This window comes from Drosophila melanogaster, chromosome 2L, assembly GCF_000001215.4.
Source record: "Drosophila melanogaster chromosome 2L".
Classification (NCBI taxonomy): domain Eukaryota; kingdom Metazoa; phylum Arthropoda; class Insecta; order Diptera; family Drosophilidae; genus Drosophila; species Drosophila melanogaster.
In genome coordinates, this window is record NT_033779.5 from 18,436,801 (window position 1) to 18,455,716 (window position 18,916).

The following is an 18,916-nucleotide window of genomic DNA, read 5'->3' on the forward strand; positions in this document are numbered from 1 at the left end:
ATCACAAAGCTGCCACATTTATAACCAATAATATTTGCGATCCTTATTATGGGTAAATGTAAAACGTATCGGAGTAATCTAATTAAAATTTTCAGCCTCTCGGTTTATTGTAACTCAATCAGTTGCAACTTTTTCAATTAAGAACACATTGCTGCCGATCCCAAAACACTTTCACCTTTAAGGACCAAACCGAACCGTAACCGCAATTTTCCAGCCCCCCTCTGCCCCTCGGCTCGCCACCATTTCCCCCAACCATGGCAAGCAACCAACGTGGCCCACGATAATTGAATTATGAAACATCATTTCGCTGCCTGCGTTAACCATAAACGCATTAAGTTCGCGTTAATGAAGAATTATGCAGATGATGTCCAGGTCCAGACCTCAGACTAGACTTCAATACAAAGGCGGGAATGAGCGGAGAAATATAAACGAAACGAACCTATAAAAGCCTCGGCCATTAGCAAGTCTGGTCCATTAAAAGTGCACACACAAAGGATGAAGGAGCTGGGCAGAAAGTTCTGCAGTGAATTTGCTGAATTATTAATTAACCTCAAACAATTAAAAGTGAGATATTTAAAAAATGCTTGTATAATTAAGCAATGCGCTGACCAAAATGGGGGCTGAGTTGAATGTTTGAAAATCCTTTTACGCGTCCGTAGGAAGTGGATGGAGGTTTCAAGACCGATAAATAAAATGTAGATTGTAATTAACTTGACCGCTTACCCCCCACCTGTCCAACTGCCCAACTGCCCACTTTTCCTGCCATTTCCCATGCGCATGTAAAAGTGGGCGGCAGCGACTTAATTGCATGCACGAAATGCACGGCTCGAATGAATGACATTCATTTTCGACTCGCCTCCACTGTCTTTGCTGCACTTCCGCTTGCCACAAACACACACACACACAGGAAGGGAGCCAAAGGATTCAGTCAGGATATAACTTGGGTGCAGAATGAAAGGTAAAATCGAAGGGGGTGGGAGGCATCGGGGTCCATCAATGTTGAGCAATTGGGTCGTCGCCCCTCTCGAATTTCATAAAGCATTCTCATTGAAAATAATTAAAATGCGTCAAGCGTTCAAAATCAAGCAGCGTGGAAATTTAATTGTATTGAAACGAAGGGAGCGCACCTGCCCACCTGTTCCCCACTATTTTTCCCCATTTTCTCGCCCCTTATCGTTGCGAATGAATTGGTTCCATTTCGCAATTGGGCCAACAAATGAGTCCACTTCTCTTATTTTTTACTTATTTATTATCACAGTTGACCGATTCGAGAATGAATAAAGCAAATATGGAAGTTGAGTGCGATAAGTGCAATTGATCAAAGGAAAAGAATTGATGAAAATGAAAATGCGTGTGTGTTCTTTAATGAAGTCTTGAAGGAGTTCTTTTGATTTCCATATTTGTAAATACTTTTTACTTGAATGCAGAAACTATAAATCGAGCATAAAAACTTAAAACCCAATCAAGCTATTTAAATATTTCTTAAATTCCCATTCCCAATGATTAAAATTCTGCTTCCTCACCTACGCAGACTCGATTACAAATAAAGGCTTAACATTCATATGCATATAAATATTACTCCTCATTTCGGCTCCACTTTCCAGCGGACACATGCCACATTTCCCACGGTCAAAGGGAAAAGCGGACGGAGCCCAAGGCCACGAGAGTACAGTGAACACTGGTTGGTTGGGTGGGATGAGGACGGCGAAGGCATAAAAAACCCGCAGCTGTCATTGGCAATAAAAATAATAACACCCATCGATTGCTCGAAAGTAACAAAAGCAACAGCAATCAAACATTTTCGCTGCTTCGGTTTCTTTTTCTTTTTTTTTTTATCAATCACAATATAAACACTCAACAATGGAAGGGGCGAAAACGAGTGTATGTTTATGCATTTCCATTTCAATGCAAACATTTTTTTATATTATCATATTTATTTATAGGTACTACACATACCCCACAGGAAGCGTTTTTCGCGTTTCACTTTGTTATTATTGATGAACGAAAATACATAAAAAGGCATTTTTAATTTCCACGCGAGCCTCGCTGCCATAATTGAAGTAAAAGCCAACGCCATTTGATTATTTGTATATAAATAAGAAAAAAATTCGATTTTTACGATTTGTTTGACATGGAATCAAGCAACACAAAAAGCCAGATGCATGTACATAAGTAGGCGGCGCAAGGAAAAGCTCCTCCTCCAAGAACAACCATTTTTCATTTCCAGCGAGGCAGAGAAAAATGAAAAGTTCACAAATATATGGCAGTCTCATAAATAGGAGACCAGAAATCAATTGACAATTTATTGTTTGAAACATAAAAAATGAGCGAGTCCAAGTGGAAGGATGTGTGGGCTGGATTCGGGGAAAAATCTATATTAAATTACGAGACGGCTAACAAAATGTCAAAATAATAATAATAAAAAGAAGAAATGGCAAGACAAGTGTACAATTGTGCAAACAAAGATAGAGACAGCTGTAATACCACTTGATTTAAATCAAATATTACATAATATCTGTACCTTCAAAAGGAATCGTACAAACTTAAGCTTAGTTTATAAGGAACCTTGCTGATTAGAAACCCTCCTTACTTTCGCTCATACCAATAATGATATCAGCAATACGAGTTCTTTTAATGATTATGACATATTTACCATAAAATGCTACTTTAACTGTAATATATGAAATCAAAGCTTTTCCCTACCCAATGTCCTGATTCTGGGAAAGCAATTACACCCATCGTTCGAGGAGCATCCCATGACATAGACATATACGTATCATACCCATTTATATATAAAAAGATATTGTATGTGCATTGCTTGACTTTTTGTGGCCATTGTTGCTTTTTGGTGGCTGTTGTCGATGCTGTTGCTGTTTCTGTTCTCTGGTGTGCCCAATTGCCTTTAAATTGTGCCGAGTGTTAAGTGGCGCACGTTAAAAAAACATTTAACGTTTTTATTTACGATACAGCGAGTGGCCAGCAACAGAAAGGACGGGAATAAAAAATCCTAGGAGGAGGCAGTGAAAGTGTTTTGTTCTGTCCCTGGCATTAGGGACTTGCAAAAAAATACGTGTACATATATATATATCTGTATAGGTACAACGAAAATAAAGGGGATATTGGAAACGCAGGCGAATGAAAGGCTCCGGCCCGGCAAAAAAAAAAATGAAACGGAAATTAAAGTTAAAATATGGCAGGAGTCTGAGGGGCGGAATGAGCGATTGGGGTTTAAAACTAAGAGGACGAGACAATTGCGAGTGGAAATGTGAAAATGTGAAAGTGAGCAGTGGCAAAAAGTTATCACGGCTATGCAATATATAAAATTGAGTATTTGACTATAGAACACGCTTATTGAAGTGGAATAAGTGGACTGGCATGCACTTCATATGTATATTTATAAATGGTTGATAGATATTAAACAGATTTAAAATGGTAAATATGGATAAAGTTAAACATCCCATAATTGAGTTAATTGAACTCAGTTATGCACAATTATTTAGTTATATAAGTATTGCTCACAGGATTATATTTTTTCTTTATCCAATGGAATTCTAGTCTCAGCAGGAGTGTGATAAAAGTCCCAGGGTGAAATTTTACTCTGTGATGATCCGCGGCTTATGCGCCTTCAAATGCATTTTAAGCCTCTTAATAAATTCCAAGTCCTGGGGGACAATCGCCAACTGCTGGCCATCCGCCATTTGGAAGAGGCAACGGGAAATATTTATTTAGCGATTAATATGCAAATTCCGCCATTTGTGCAGTAGGAACAAACTCATTTAAGGATATTAGACAAGCTCACACAGGATCACATGATAGGCGATAAGAACTATTGCTAAACAAACCGAACTTTAAGCAATAATTATCTTTTTTATAACTTTATTTATCAAATACATTAACTCATTAAACGATATTCCTCCTGTTTGTAATCGAATCAGTGTTGAACTTTGAGTCCTGCGCAATCTCCTCATAATTTTCATTAGCACTTGCGTGTGCTCTATTTAATTTATGCTAAATGATCAACGGCTGCTGCTTATGTCTACGTTTTATTTTCATTTGCCGGCAAAACGAAAACAATAATTCAGCTCAGCGAGCTGCTGCTGAACTAGCAGAAAGCGACAAAAAAATGTCTACGGCTCAAGAAAAAAGTATGAAAAAAGGGTAAGCAGGAAAAGGAAGTGTACACACACACACACATACAAACACACGCATGTAACCCATTGGAGGCAGGTCCTTACTTCCCCCAGCACCCACGACCGCGCACTCACGTCTGTGTAATTTATGCCAAAAAACAGTATGCAAGGACGCACCCTAGCAAAACACAATTGCAATGGGTATATTGGGCTATTTAGGTGCAGCCTGGAAAAAAAACTTTGCTCGATCAGACGAAATTATCATTTTCAAATCATCAAACATTGCTATACTTAAAAATGTTATACTTTAACCGCAGCCTAAAAACAAAGTATAAATAATATGGTAACAAGTATAAATAATAAGTAAATATATTTAACCGCAGCTAAGCCGTTTTTAAGCTCATATACAATTAGTCCTGAATGACTAGTGCATTTCTAGATAGTAAACTAAATGTTTATAGGATTTTATACATTTGACATGACACTGTGGCGCCATTGCGGAGAAATATCGTAGCTTTGCTTTTCTACATACAAATTTTACTTACAAGGCGTTTTGTTGGTTCAGAAACTTTAAAATTACTTAGTCCATATTAAATGGTTATTTATAAGTTAAGTTTTAAGTAGTTTACCCAACTCCTCCGCCTCCTGACTCCTGGATTTTAAGCAGATGGAGCCCGGAAATGAGATATCACACACGACTTAATCGCAGGAACACGAACAGGAAACAGATGGAATCGTCGATGATGGAAGTCTACTACGTATGAGTAGGTATAAGTTATTACCACTGAAGTATTAAAAAACCACATTATTAAGTAATGACAGAACACCTTCTGTGAATTACACGGTCATGTTTCATACAAATACATAGCTTGCATATCAACGATTTCCTTATAAAAGATATTCTTAGTTAGAAAGAAAACTTTCACCCAATAGCAGTTTTCTCCATTAACTTTGGTATATGAACAACTAAAACAGTATTAACTGTTTATTTTATTACTGTACTTACTATTTACTTACTTATCAAGTCCTCGAGCATTTTTAACATTTGAAAAATAAGAACCAGTGCTAAGGAATAATTATTCTTCGCTATGCACATGCAATATTAATCTGCTCTTACCCAATTGGATAATATATTTACGTACAATAAGATCTTTATGAATGCATCATTGCAAATGCAGATGGTTAACTAAGTTTGTAATTCACAAATATTCTTCCAAAGGGGCTTTACTCAACATTTAATGTCACTGACCATTCAGCCAAGTAAATCACCTTCCCAAACTAATTTACCAGTGATTAATTGGGCTAGCAAGTGTAGGTGATTGGAGTATACTAGCCTTATCTACCTTCGGATCATTCCTTATCAAAAGCACGGTTGTTTGGGAGAGCCCGCCAAAAAGCCGGACTCTATATGTAGACGGAAAGCTGCTTGATGGAGGGTCTACTGACCCGGTGTCTTCTTACAATCACTGTTTCTCAAATAAATTGGTAGGGACAACACACTAAATACACTGTAGATTTGAAACCAAGATGGTTCCACATTAGAAGGGCCCGGTGACATTAGTGGATGTAGTTACTTGTTTGTAGGTAGTAGCTGTTTCCCAATGAAGCACGCTGTTTATTTGAAATTAAAAAAGAACTGGATGCATATATTTCGTCTGCTTATCTTGGCGATTCCTCGACGCCAGAGCGGAACGCACTGGGGCGCGAGTCCGGCTAGATTGGTAGACTCCATATGGAGATGTCAGGTGGTGCACCCAGTGCTCCTCTCCTCCGGCTGGACGAGACCTCTACTTCCTGTTCTGGTTGTTGCGGGCCATGTCCTTGGGGAAGGAACGCAGTGGCGGCGTGCGGATGCGGCGGGCCTCGCGCGAACGGTTGCGCACCACCTTGGAGTGGATTGCGCAGGACACGCAGTAGTGGAGCTTCGCATAGAGCTTGGGCAGCACGTACGAGTCCCAGATGCTGGCCTCCGTGATGTCGCGCACGGCGGCAGCCTCCACGATGTTGCGGATGACGAACTTCTTGATTGCCTTGTCCTTGGGCACGCAGCGGGCGCAGTTGGTGCAGCGCACGGGCTTCACATGGCCGCGATTGTGCTTGTTGCGTCCTCCGTTACGGCGCTTCTTGGTCATCTTGGCGGCTGCTTGTCAGTGGGGGAAACAGTTTGCACGGCCATTAGCATTTAGCACTGCCTTTGCTCAGCGGATGGCTGCCATAATTACCTTATTTATCAATTTCAAAATCCGCCCAGCGAAATCCGCGTGTGTTCACGTTTCGGGAAACGAAAAGAAAGAAAATAGTGTGGACGCACCCGGCGAAACTCGGATAAACGGCCTAAAAAATACCTAGCCAGAGCGACTAGCGTGTTTGGCAACCAGGGCTGACATTTTTACCCGCTAAAACTGGTTTGGTATTCCAAGTTCTTTGCTTTCCTTTTTAATCTATCAGACTCTTTTAATATATTGGAAATTCGAACTGCTTACACTAAAAAATGTCACCTGAAGAATATTAGTAAAAACGATAAAGGTTACACATTTAGCTATATATCCATATCTTATTAGCTAGATACAGCTTTAATCTGATTAGAAGTTGGCAACGCAACATGGTGTGGCCAGGTTCCACATCGAAGTAAAATTGTTTTTAGCGGGACATTTCTTTAAAAAAGAGATGAATAACATAACTATAAATTGCTTAATTTAATGTACTAAATATAATATATCCTTCGATATTCCTGAAATTACCCGTATTTTTATAGCAATCTTACGATTTTAAATTTGTTTTAGAAATTTACTTGTAAATTACATTACTAAATTTGGTATAACAATAAATAATCTTCCGTTCAAAAAATTCCAGACAACTTCAAAAACGTATAATTTAGACTACAGCTTTTTAAGAAAATTTGTATAAAATTTCAACAAGAAAAAAAATTAATAATAGGCGCAAGCAAAGCCTAAATTGAATTTTTTAAAGTTATTTTTTTTAATTAAGCATCAAATTTTAGATTTTTTTAAAAAATTTAAAACGAATAAGTCAGTAAATAAATATTTTTTGTATCGGTGAAAATAAAAATGGAATTATAATATATTCATTATTATAAATGATAAATATTTATAAGTGTTAAAGACCTTATATAGTATATAATCTGGTAATGTTCGTCCGTCTGTTCGTATGAACGAAGTGAAATCAAGAATTATTACAAGCTAGAAGTTTAAAATTAAGCATACTTATTATAAAAACGGAAATTTTTTTGGAAGATGTCCCACAAACATCCCAAATCAGTTATTCTAACAGTTTTGAAAGAGGTTTTAATTAATTTTCATTTTATAAATTACCAATTCCATCAAATGCCAAAAATCTATTGGCAGTACACACATTTTGACCCCCACAATCCGCAAATTGCTGTCACGCCCACAATTTTTTTTTTTTATTTTAATAGAATTTTAAATTTATGTAGTTTGAAAACTTTTTTTTACCCTTCATTTAAATGTTTAGCAATTGTTAGTTGTAAGTTATCTAATGGATATTAGCTGCCTATCTATAAGTATCTCCGTTGTACAAAAAGTTACACAATTGGTTGAAATTTGCATTTGTACATTTATTTTTGTTTTATCGGTTTAGTGGGTTTTGCTTTGTACATGTGTAAAAGTAAAATATTTAACACAAATATTCATCTGCCTTTGTTGGTCACGTCACGTTGTCCAGTCTCCAGATTCAGCTGCGTCCCTTGGAACGGCGTGAGCTGCGCTCCCTTCGCGAACGATCACGGGATCCATCGTCACGCTCTCTTTTACGCTCCCGTTGTCCCTTCAGATCACGATCCCTATCCCGTTCCCGCTCCTTGGCACGACTGCGTTCCTTTTCGCGATCTGACCTCTCTCCACGATCTGATCTCTCTCCACGATCTGATCTCTCTCCACGGTCTGATCTCTCTCCACGGTCTGATCTTTCTCCGCGGTCCGATCTCTCTCCACGATCTGATCTCTCGTTTCTGGAGGAACGGTCACCACGACGACTGTCTTTTTCACTGCGACTACTCTCCATCCGCTTTTCGCGAGGAGCGGAGTTCTCTCTTATTGTTGGTCTTTCATAAGATCGTGATCGATCCCGTTTTCGTTGTCTATCGTGGGCAACTGCATTTCGGTTCTTCCGTTCTTTATCGTATGAACTCTCTCGGTTTCTTTCTCTGTCGTATGAAGAATTCCCCCGCTTTCGTTCTCTATCGTACGAAGAATTTCCCCTGTTTCTTTCTCTGTCGTACGAAGAATTCTCCCGGTTTCGTTCTCTGCCAGTTGAGTTATCTCTGCGCCTCTGGCCATTTCCATTCGGCTGAAAGCGATTTTTGGATCCAGGACCTTCCAAATTAAACTCATCACTATCTTGGGTCCTTCCTCGGAACTTATTTTTTTCGACATGCTCCTGGCGCTTGATCTTCGCCTGAGGCTCAGCGTCACTTTCATCGCTGGAAGAATTCGATGAGTCGGATGATTCGGAGGTGGACTTATCGCTGTCTTCGCTGCCACTGGAATCCGAGCTCTCTTGACTTTTTCTTCTGTGCTTTGATTTCTTCTTGGCAGCCTTCTTTTCCTCCTTCTTACGCTTTTTATCCTTCTCCTTTTCCTTTTTGCTCTTTCTTTGCTTCTCTTTTTCTTTTTCTTGTTCCTTTTCCGCCTTCTTCTTCTTCTTTTTGTTCTTGGTCTTTTTCGACTTCTCTTTAGTCGCTTTCTTAGATTTCTTTTTATCCTTGTCCTTGCGTTTGCGTTTCTTTTTGGGTTCCGAGCTAGAATCGGAGCTTGAAGATTCACTAGAAGAGTCGGAACTGCTGTCCTCTTCACTGGAGTCTTCGCTGTCCGTGTCCGAAGACGACGATGACGAGGAGGACGAAGATGGGGCCACCTTGGTGTTTCCAGCGGGTGCAGAGCCATCTCTGAAAGGATTCCCCCCGGCATTGGCCAGAATTTCAGCATTTATTGCGGGCACAGATTTGGGGGCGTTTTTTAGGAATCTTCTCAAATCGTCGGTGAGACCACCCAAACCAATCGAGGTGAAAAAGTTAATGGAGAAGCGGGTATTCCGTGGATTATCCTTGGGAAACAAACCAGCTATGCTCTCTACCAAAACATCATCCTTCAGCTTGGCATTCAGTTTGCCCAGTCCCATATACTCAGCTAGCTCCTGGAACAGGATTTTTATGAAAATGCGGCTCGATGACGTGGTATCATCCTCGTTCAGTTGGATGCACTCCAGCACATCCCAACTAATGGCGTCCGTAAACAGGAGATGGGCGAAGAACTTGCTGACGTTTCGCAAACGATTTGTGTCCAATCTGTGGGTGGTTTGATAGGTGTCCTTAAAAATCTCCTCGAAGGGCGGTATGTAGATCTTATTGATGTTGCAGAACCGCTGCGCCAGCAGTCCGTAGAACTTCTCGTATGTTCTCTGTTCCGCACAGCAATCGAGAAACATGTGACAGAGCTCGATTTCTTGTCCGGGTTTCAGTTGCATTTTCATCAGTTTATGAGCACACTCCTCATAATCCAAACTGGAGTTGATTGTTAAGTAAATTGTGCGTCGCAGGGCAATCAGATTGGTTTCAGTGCTGTCAATGATGTCGCCAGCCTCGGCTTTCTTTTCCGCATCGGATCCGGATTCTCCATCCGAATCACTATCCGAATCTGATCCGGAGCCCGAGCCTGAACTACTGCCATCGTCGCTTCCCAGGATCTCACGACTTAGGCCTTTGTATTTGTCCTCATTTTCGGCATAATTGTCGTCAAATTTAAAAACATCTATAAAGAAACGTAAAAATTATTAGAGTTCAATACAAACTAAACCTTTCGTAGATAAACTCACTTAGTATATCTTCCGTTTCGGTGGCTTCATCCAGCATCATCAGATGTGTGAACTGATCGTCCTCCTCAACGAGCTCCAGTTCCGGAACAACAGCCTGATGATCCTTAAAGCCATCCTTTCGAATCTGAAACAGCACCTCAATCATGTACTGTACACGCTTGTCCAACTTTCCCTCGTGCAGAATGTTTCTCAGCATCTCGAAGATGGCCCCAATGCCTTTAGACGAAACCTCAGTCAGTTTCATACCACACTCTTTCAGAAAAGCGATGGCTACCTCTACAGAATCGTCCGTTGGCGTTTCCACCAGCAGGGTAAGGATTTCTAGTGCCAGAATCTCATGTGCCACCCTCTGGTTAACCAAATGGCCAATGAATCGAGTGGCCGACATGCAAACCATCTTATCATTGCGTCGGAACGCCCTACGAAATTGGATGACCAGACGTTTGAGGAGGAGCTCTCCTATGTTCGGAAACTTTGAATTTATAATGCTCACCAGAGCGGCGTATACATGGGTGAATGTGGGCGAAGCAGCCTGGGCTTGGATGATGCTCCTGCTTAGTAAGCCCCTTCCCCTCACGATATTCTCTCTTAGAAGCTCTCTGGTGATGATGGCTATATTTGTTACATTCACTTTGTTTATGTAACCATGGATCGATTTCTTGAGAGCCTCCCAAGCAATTCTCTGATAGGCAGCGGATGATTTGTCCGTGATCTGTGACTGCATCATGCGCAGCTTCGCCGGCGGAATATAGGCTCCTCCAGTCCGAGATGTCAGCACATCGACGGTCTTTCGTTGGCGCTCAGTTATTTTGGCTGCCGGTTCGGTTACGGTTTCATTGTCTGCATTAGTTTCGGTGGTTTCGGTGTGGCGTGGGGTCTTTGAGGATTTGGATTTCGGAGTGGAGGAGGATCGATCTCTTTTGCGTTCTGGCGACCTCTTCTTTTCCCTCGAATCATCTCTACGCCTGCTGCTGGTTGGTTCGCCCTTTTGATGGCGCTTTTCTCGCTCCTTGGCTCGCTCTTCATCGCGTTTATCTCGCTCCTCATGACGTCTCTGTCGCTCAACGCGTCTTCTCTCCAAAGAATTGGATCTGCGGCGGATTGGACTTTTACTGCGACTCCGGGTCCTGCTGCCTTTGCTTCTCGAGCGACGACGACGACGGCTGCTGGGTGATGGACTCCTGCTGGATGAGCGTGGGCGTCGTCGTTTGCCATCCGGGCTGCGGCTTTGTTTTCGTTGGGTTTCTTTGGGTGGACTCTTAGATGCGACAGCTTTCTTTTCCTCTTTAGTCGGTAGGTCATCTTCGTCTTTCTAAAAAATGAAAATTTATCATATCATGATGATGAAAAAACTAGCTGATAAATGATTGTGTTGAATTAATTTCATTAATTAAATAATTTGAATTTCATTGATGACGAAATAGTAAAGCGGCTTAATACCGAATTCTACCCAAACATGATGACTTACGTCGGTTATCTCGCCCTCTTCGATGTGGTCCGCAGTGGGAGGTTTCACTGTTTCAGCTGCTGCTTCCACCGGCGATTCCTTGCTACTTCCATTGGTGGTCACTGGCTGCTCTTCATCCTTCCTCCGCTCTTCTAATTCCCGTGCAGCGTTTTCCTCTTGGGCCTTCGGGCTGTTCAGCTCTTTCGTCACACTTGAGGCTTCTGCTTCCTCTTTCCGCTGGACAGGTGTTTCAACTTTTTTCGCTTCATTTAATTTCTCGCTTTCCGCCTCCGCAGCTGCTACTGCTTCTTCTTGCTGCTTTTCCACGCCAGCAGAATGGGAAATGTGCTGGCGCTCCGAACGAGGCTCAGCCGCAGGAGTTTTCTTCTGCTCAGTGGGCTGCTCATCCTGTCCAGCATCCCTCTCCTTGGCACGCTTCTCCCCCCTATCCGTATCGTCAGTTTTCTTGGCATCTTTGGCGGATTCCTCCTGCTTTGCTTCCTCTTCCTCGCGCCCGCTGCTTTCGGAGGACGAGGACTCGCTCCTGGCGTCGCTGTCGCTGCCACTGGAAGTGTCGCTGCTGCTGGAATTGCTGCTCGAATCGCTCTCGGCATCGCTTTCCCCCATCGCGCGTTTATTTCGAGAAATTTTCAGGGAAAACAACGATGAAAATTATTGGGCAGCAAAAAACACAACGCGGCGATAGAATTAGAGATGGGACACCAGTGGCGACGGTATCGATATACACATGTGTTTGACTGCTAAATCGTATCGAAATTGTAGTTTCGATAGTCAGCTATAGAAATGCTAAATGTGTTTTTTAAATTGAACTGAAAATTTAAATTCAAGTTCCACATTAGAAAAAATGATATTTTAAAATTAATTTTATAATATGGCACTATCGTAAATTTTATAGCACAGCGAACCTCAATATTTAAGGGCAACGATTTTTTTACGACTAAAACAGTGTAATATATTTGTTATAACATATTTGGTTCATTGCACTGCAGAAATTTCGAATATCAGCTCGAAAATGGAACAAGGATATGGAACAAGAACATTAAATTTGAAACGAAACTTTTTTTTTTTAGCGATTTTTGGGCTCCAAAACGGGCAATCGTGTTTTACAACATCATGCGTGCTTCCAATTAATTTTAGGATCTGTCTTAAGGGAATGAATTGAACCATTATTTTATTGAAAATTAAAAATGATAGCTTCATCTTGAAAATAGTAAAAAAGATCCTTTATCGCTCAGTTGAATCCCCTAGAAAAATAACTGGCGCACTTTCGCAACAAAACAACTAAATTTATTTTAGTTTACAAATTGTTTATCCATAGTAAATACTTTAAAAATAAGCTTTAATCACGACGGCCTACACTAAACAAGGACCTTTTGCAGAAACCTCTAGGCCTTGCTGTCCGGTTTGGGTGGAACAGTTTCCGGTACCGATGGCGACACGTCGTCGTCGCTGGAGGATGAAGAGGAGGACGAGCTGGAGTCGTCGGCCTTCGTCCGCTTCTCGGGGATCGTGTAGGGGAACTTCTGGGATTTCTCCTCCACCGCCTGTTTCAGACGCAGCAGAGCTGTCCTGTTGATGTTTTCCAAGGATACGTCCTTAATGGCATTGGCCAAGACAACCATGGCCTTGTCGGAGTTGCCCTTGGTAGTCTGGATGTCAATGAGGCAGGAGTACGCGTTTCCGATCGCGCCCTCGGAGATTTTGCTGTTCTTCAGCTGGGAAATGACTGTGGAGGCGAGCTTCTCGTCCTGCTGCTCGCGAGCCGTCTGCAAAACGCGCTGGAACATCAGCCTTGGGGCATTGGACAGGTGCTTATCCCAAATCTCCTTAGAAGCCGCCTCCTGGCCAGTGGAAATCAAATGCATCCACAGGACATTCATGGGTCCTAGTTGATTGTGAGCAGCAAACTTCTCAGCGAGGGATTGATCTGAAAATTATCAGAAAAATTTATAGTTTTAACACTTGTTTAATAGGCATTTCTGGGACCTACATTGCGGCACCAATTCCGGGTGTTTTTCCAAAATGCCAACTGCTCCTCCGCGTGGGAACTTCTCAGCCAGCTTGGTTGACTCCTCGGGAGTTTTGGCCGCATCGATTTCTGTGGTCAAGTGCTTCAGGAACTCCTCCGCCTTTCCGGCCACTATATTGGCATGACAAAACCGATTGTCAAAGGAAATCAGACGCTTCTGCTCGTCATTCAGCTGCTGGCCAATTCTCTGCATTGTTTCCAGATCGCCTGCAGCGGCAATTTTGTTCAGGTAAAACTTGAAGATCTTGGGCTGCGGGTGCAGTTTATCGCCCAGGAGCTCCTCGACATACTTGGTGGCCTCCGTTAAGCGATCAGCTCGAACCAGGAGCTCGATCAGTCGAGAGGTGTCCAAAGCTCCAATTTTCTCGCCACTCAGAACACTTTGTTTATGCGAGATGGCTGCATCTGGATCATTGGCCTGGATTGCCTTGCGGAAGCCGGACAAATGGGAGGCGGTTTTGGGTGGCTTTGCTGTTTCCGTTTTAGCTGGCTCCTTTTTCGCAGCCTTCTCCTTGGGCTGTTCTGCTACTTTAGCTGTTTCTGTGGCTGCTTCTGTTGTCGTTGCATCTTTCGCTTTGCTTTTTTTGGCCTTGGCTTGTTCGTTTTGGGTCTCTGGCACCACAAAAGGCACGTCAATATTTTTCTTACTCAGGATTTCTGCCAATTTCAAAAGGAAAGCATCGTTTGGTGTCACATTCTCCTCCTGCATTTTAGTCCACAGTCCCAAAGCCTTCTCCGCCTCATCTGCCTTGTCGTAGCTCAAGAGGAGCGTGTAGTAAATCTTATTCCTGTCGATATGTCCCAGGTCCTTCGTGGCTTCAATAAGACCTTCCAGCGGTTGCAGTAGTCCCTCATTCTTGTAACGATCACAGGCACTGTTTATTCTTTGCGGACGGGTACGCAGTCCGGGGGTTTCCAGGATCTTCCTGGCCTGCCGCACACGGCCGCACTCCACAAAGGAGAAGACCAGATCGTAAAGGCTGTTTACTTCACCATGGATTCCAGTGCTCAAGTCTGTTAACTTTTGCAGATTGGCAGCATCTTCTTTCTGTATTAGACGGCAAGCCAGCTCGTTCTTCCAAGGCGTGGACTTATACTTCTGGCAAATCTCCTCGAAGGCTTCGATTGCCTTGGGAATATCATCCTTGACCAGGTGAACCTTGATCAGTGGACCCAGCAGCACATTGGTGGGCACAATATAATTGGCCCCCACCAGTACGTCGAACAATTTGCGCAGCCTCTCCGGCTGACCGGCCTCGGCTAGTGAGTTCAAAATTCTCCACACGGTGCTCATGTAATTATAGCTTCCTTCGGCCTCGGCTACGGGAACTTCCTTCTTGTTCTCCTCCAGTATCTTAAAAGCAGCATCCACGCGTTCCTCTTGCAAGAGAAGATCAGCCAGTCGAACCGCCTTCAAGTTATCCAACTGGAAAGTGGCGTCCTTTGCTTTAAGTTTGCCATAGATTTCTAAGGCCTCAGAGCTTTTCTTGTGATGCGTGTTCAGATCGATGAGCTGGGCATAAATGCCAACGGGGATTTGGAATTTTTCGGCCTCGAGTTTCTCGATGACCTGGAGGGTCTTCTCCAAGTTTTGCGAACGGAAACAGGCGTTGAGGAGTTGCCTCTTGATGTTGTTGGCATTTTCTCCCTTGCCCTCCACATTCACAATGAATCGCTCGAGTTCTGAAAGAAAATATATAGATATTAGATAAGTATTTTAATAACATCTAACAACTTACCATTGATGGACAGCGAATCCAGGCTTCTCTTGCCGCTGTTTGGAAGAGGAACTGGCTCCAGTTCTCCCGAGCTAAGTTTACCCAGAAGTTCGGAAATCTTTGGAGTCAGTTCGGAACCCAACTGCTCGGATAGTTGGGTGGCTTTGTCACTGCTAATGGACAAGCCCTGCTTGACCAACCCTTTGAGGATTTTCTCCAACGTGGCCCCGCGATCGCGGCGGAAATAGGTGGTTGCCTCCTGGACTATTGCACCTACAACATCGGGAGTGATGCGCTCCGTCGGAACGGCAGCCACGCCTTCTACCTGCTCAACTTCCTCATCCTTGCCTTGCCTGAATTGCAATCCTTCGTGAATTTGGCGGACACATCGGATGAAGGAGGCATAATCGTTCGTATGGCTGAGGGCCAGAATCAAAGGTTGTTTGAACAAGAAGGGCACGTAGTAAGCTCTGTTCTTCTCCATAATCTTGGCTGCTTCGGCAATCTGGTGGGTCACTAATGCGGAGTAGACGGCCGAGGTGACAGCAGTGGAGTTGGGAACCCCAGCATCCCTCAGAGAGGTGACGATTCTTTCCCAGTTCTTTTCCTTCAAGTTGGGAATGACATAATCTCTGACCGTTTCGGAGTTGGGGAAAACTGAGAACTCCTGCTGCATGCGACGTACGATTTCCAAGACTTGATTAGATTCCGCGGAACAGATCAAAGGCCAGAAGTAGTGCTGCCTGATGGGCAAGCCAGCATTTTTCATTTCCTGCAGCAAGGGAAGCGCATTATTGATTACGCCATTGGTCAAGCCAGCTTCGGTGGCAATAGTCAGAGCCTTGGGATTAAGCCCCTCTGATTGCAGGCTCTTGCAGATGGACAAGATCTTCTCCACTGGCCGATTGGCCTTAACCATCTGCCTGATGAAGAAAGCTCCCACATCAACGGGCTCACCGTTCACACGACTGCTCCTTGGCATCACGCGAAGGAGCTTCAGCCCCACATCCTCGTGTCCCTTGTTGACCAGCCGAAGGATCACGTTCACTGCATCCTGATTAAAACCAGGCGAGAGACGAAGCTTGGTCAGAACGTCATCCACGTGTTCACCATTGCCGTTGACGGTAAGAGTGTACACAATGTCCAGCAGATCCTTGTCCAGCAAAATGATCTCCTTCTGCTCACACTCAGCTAGGGTTTCCTTTACGGCAGCCAGGTCTCCGTGGCGCGCAAAGGCGCACAGGAGAGTGGTGTAGGTGTCAGCACTGGGCTCCAAGCCGGCCTGCATCATCACTCCCAAGATACCCTTGGCGGACTCCAAATCATTGGCCTAAAGAATCGTTTAAAAAGTAATTTAAAAACATGGCTACCACCTATCTATTTCTGTATGACTAACCTGCGAGTGACCCAGGATAAGTGAATTAAAGACATTTTCGTTGACGGGTAGACTTTTGGCGCGCATGAATTCCAGAATCCTAGTGGCTCCTTCAATGTCTCCCTGCTGACAATAGCGAGCAATCAATCGCTGATAGGTCACCCTATTGGGCTCGATGCCCTTCGCCTCGATCTCTGCCAGAAAATCGGTGGGAGCAAACCCATGCTCGTTCTCCAGGTAAACGCGAAGCAGGGCATTGTAGTGCGAGATGTCCATGGGTACATTCAGCGCATTCAGCGTCTTCCAGATCTCCTGCACCAAGGCAGTTCTGACCTCGGGAAGCTCCTCCGGTACCAGGTTGCCGCAGCAGCGAATCACCAGCAGCGATTGCGAGCTGGTGGCCGTCCTGTGTGAGCGGATCTCATCGAGCACCTCCTCCAGATCGCGTCTGGAGATGCGCCCAATGCGACGAACATCCTGGTCCAGCCGGCGAATCTGTTTATCCAAACTCAACTCAGCTTTGGCCGCCGCATTCGTGGCAAAACCACTAGGAAGATAATTAAAAATAAACTTAATTAATATATAAAGATATATGAATTAACAAAATCCTAACGTCCTTATAGATTATTTTCCGGCTGACCTTAATGAGAAACTGAGTTGTTATAAGATAATCGTGTTGCTTTTTGAATAAAAATAAGATATTTAGCTTCTTTCTACATATATAACTAGACTTTCTACAAGAAAAACGCTCGACTAAGGCCAAAATTGGATGAGCACATAGTAGGCGCTCCAAATCCGGATGAGGTTATGTAAATATGTGAGACATCAGTCGAATGCAACTGCGATGATCCCAAGTGGCGGCACGTGCGCCTCTTTTCGGGATTCAATCGCTGGAAAGTGGACGATTCCCCACTAATCACGTAAATACATGAGCACATTGCGTAATGCCGGCGATTTGGGGCCAGATTTTACTCACTTTTGGAACTGGCCGCACATGCAGGGCGCATTGTTCAGCAGATTGCTCGTCTCGTTCTCGCGAACCGAGTTCACCAGCACATTGCGTGTGAAGCCGGCGAAGTAGCGCAGCAGTTTGCCCGTCCTCAGGATGGATGCCATGGCGGAATCGTTCGGTTTTAATTAATAAATGAGCTTATTATTAAAATGACGTTCGCACGAGTGCGGCTGAAACCGATGTCTCTTCGCGCCTATCGATGTTTACCTGCGACAATCGATTGTTTTCGGTGGGACCAAAACGTTCAAATCAAATGTATCAGCTTAGCGGTGACACAAACGAGAGGATATTTGAACAGTGCCTAAGCCTGTCAGCTTAACCGATTTAATTTGCTTTTTTTCGGATCGGAAACTCTAATCGTACCCCGTATATACTTGAACTAAAATGTCTCTGAATCTGCAGTACGAGGACATTGGCAAGGAATTTGTCCAGCAGTACTACGCCATATTCGATGACCCGGCGAATCGGGAGAACGTGATTAATTTCTATAACGCTACCGACTCTTTCATGACCTTTGAAGGCAACCAAATACAGGGAGCACCCAAGATTCTGGAAAAAGTTCAGAGTCTGAGCTTTCAGAAGATTGCCAGAGTGATAACCACAGTGGATTCGCAGCCAACTTCCGATGGCGGAGTTCTGATCATCGTCCTTGGAAGACTAAAATGCGATGACGATCCCCCACATGCATTCTCGCAGATCTTTTTGCTGAAGCCCAACGGAGGATCCCTCTTCGTGGCTCACGACATCTTCCGTCTGAACATCCACAACTCTGCCTAGGAGCACTCCAGACCCATATGTACACCACACATAATCGACATCCAAAGACGCCCAGCGCCTAATAGTGATAACATGATAACAACAGCACGGCAGTGGGACTCAGAAAAAAGCAAAACAAAGCCAGCCAACGGTCTCAAGATCGTCAGCGAATACAAAAGTTAATACAAGACAAACAAAAAAATAATTAAAAAAAGCTTAGGACTTTTATTTTGAAAACTTTTTCGAGAAATAAAATAGAAACAAATCTTTTCCCAATTCACAAATAATGGGTCACATTGGAATTTTGAAGCAATAGTCTTTAATATTTGTAGTCTTCATACGATGCATGTTTTATTCTAGCTTAATTTTTCGGAGCTGTCTTTGTGTTTGCAATGCCAAAAGTGCGCTGTAAATGCACCGCAAAGAAAGAGAACAATCCACCTGACTAAGAGAAACTGCATGCTCCCTATTCATTTGCTGCTATTGCGGAGCGTCATTTCTGCAGCAGACGCCGCCGTTGACGTCGGCGTCGACGTAGCTTTCTTTTGTGGCGAATTTGGAACTGGAAATTGCATTTC

At 43.4% G+C, this 18,916-nt stretch overlaps 4 protein-coding genes across 8 annotated transcripts, besides 1 other annotated feature; 1 reads left to right on the forward strand and 3 right to left on the reverse strand.

The window, feature by feature from the left end:
* Positions 1-4,534: 4,534 nt before the first annotated feature.
* On the reverse strand, positions 4,535-6,477 carry RpS26 (Ribosomal protein S26). Of its 5 annotated transcripts, NM_001273608.1 has the most exons (3): positions 6,353-6,428; positions 5,705-6,270; positions 5,235-5,638 (listed from the first exon to the last, which is right to left on the reverse strand). In NM_001273608.1, exon 2 carries the CDS (start codon positions 6,260-6,262, stop codon positions 5,918-5,920), a length of 345 nt encoding a protein of 114 aa, NP_001260537.1. In that variant the 5' UTR covers positions 6,263-6,270; positions 6,353-6,428; the 3' UTR covers positions 5,235-5,638; positions 5,705-5,917. The 5 variants fall into 5 exon arrangements, with proteins under 5 accessions (NP_001286042.1, NP_001260537.1, NP_724110.1 ...); NM_001299113.1 differs by having other exon boundaries at positions 4,535-6,270; NM_165253.2 differs by having other exon boundaries at positions 5,235-6,270.
* An 808-nt stretch (positions 6,478-7,285) lies between these two features.
* Positions 7,286-7,354: a mobile genetic element.
* A 352-nt stretch (positions 7,355-7,706) lies between these two features.
* On the reverse strand, positions 7,707-12,157 carry ncm (nucampholin). The gene is made up of 3 exons (NM_136033.3): positions 11,449-12,157; positions 9,981-11,292; positions 7,707-9,916 (listed from the first exon to the last, which is right to left on the reverse strand). Exons 1-3 carry the CDS (start codon positions 12,052-12,054, stop codon positions 7,842-7,844), a joined length of 3,993 nt encoding a protein of 1,330 aa, NP_609877.2. The 5' UTR covers positions 12,055-12,157; the 3' UTR covers positions 7,707-7,841.
* Positions 12,158-12,716: 559 nt separating this feature from the next.
* Positions 12,717-17,787, reverse strand: bsf (bicoid stability factor). Its single transcript, NM_078872.5, has 5 exons — positions 17,547-17,787; positions 16,592-17,117; positions 15,217-16,525; positions 13,439-15,160; positions 12,717-13,375 (listed from the first exon to the last, which is right to left on the reverse strand). Exons 1-5 carry the CDS (start codon positions 17,684-17,686, stop codon positions 12,834-12,836), a joined length of 4,239 nt encoding a protein of 1,412 aa, NP_523596.2. The 5' UTR covers positions 17,687-17,787; the 3' UTR covers positions 12,717-12,833.
* A 61-nt stretch (positions 17,788-17,848) lies between these two features.
* On the forward strand, positions 17,849-18,619 carry Ntf-2r (Nuclear transport factor-2-related). The gene has a single exon (NM_136034.2). It carries the CDS (start codon positions 17,967-17,969, stop codon positions 18,357-18,359), a length of 393 nt encoding a protein of 130 aa, NP_609878.1. The 5' UTR covers positions 17,849-17,966; the 3' UTR covers positions 18,360-18,619.
* Positions 18,620-18,916: the final 297 nt, after the last annotated feature.

What these genes read in the sequence shown, in the direction of transcription:
- Ntf-2r (NM_136034.2), top strand. Translation starts at nt 17,967, where the DNA reads ATGTCTCTGAATCTGCAGTACGAGGACATTGGCAAGGAATTTGTCCAG.
- ncm (NM_136033.3), bottom strand. Translation starts at nt 12,054, where the DNA reads ATGGGGGAAAGCGATGCCGAGAGCGATTCGAGCAGCAATTCCAGCAGC. An exon ending in AAGAGGGCGAGATAACCGAC is followed by an intron (nt 11,293 to 11,448) that starts GTAAGTCATCAT and finishes TTCATTTTTTAG; the next exon opens with AAAGACGAAGATGACCTACC. An exon ending in CGAAACGGAAGATATACTAA is followed by an intron (nt 9,917 to 9,980) that starts GTGAGTTTATCT and finishes GTTTCTTTATAG; the next exon opens with ATGTTTTTAAATTTGACGAC.
- bsf (NM_078872.5), bottom strand. Translation starts at nt 17,686, where the DNA reads ATGGCATCCATCCTGAGGACGGGCAAACTGCTGCGCTACTTCGCCGGC. An exon ending in TTATCCTGGGTCACTCGCAG is followed by an intron (nt 16,526 to 16,591) that starts GTTAGTCATACA and finishes ACGATTCTTTAG; the next exon opens with GCCAATGATTTGGAGTCCGC. An exon ending in GGATTCGCTGTCCATCAATG is followed by an intron (nt 15,161 to 15,216) that starts GTAAGTTGTTAG and finishes ATTTTCTTTCAG; the next exon opens with AACTCGAGCGATTCATTGTG.
- RpS26 (NM_001299113.1), bottom strand. Translation starts at nt 6,262, where the DNA reads ATGACCAAGAAGCGCCGTAACGGAGGACGCAACAAGCACAATCGCGGC.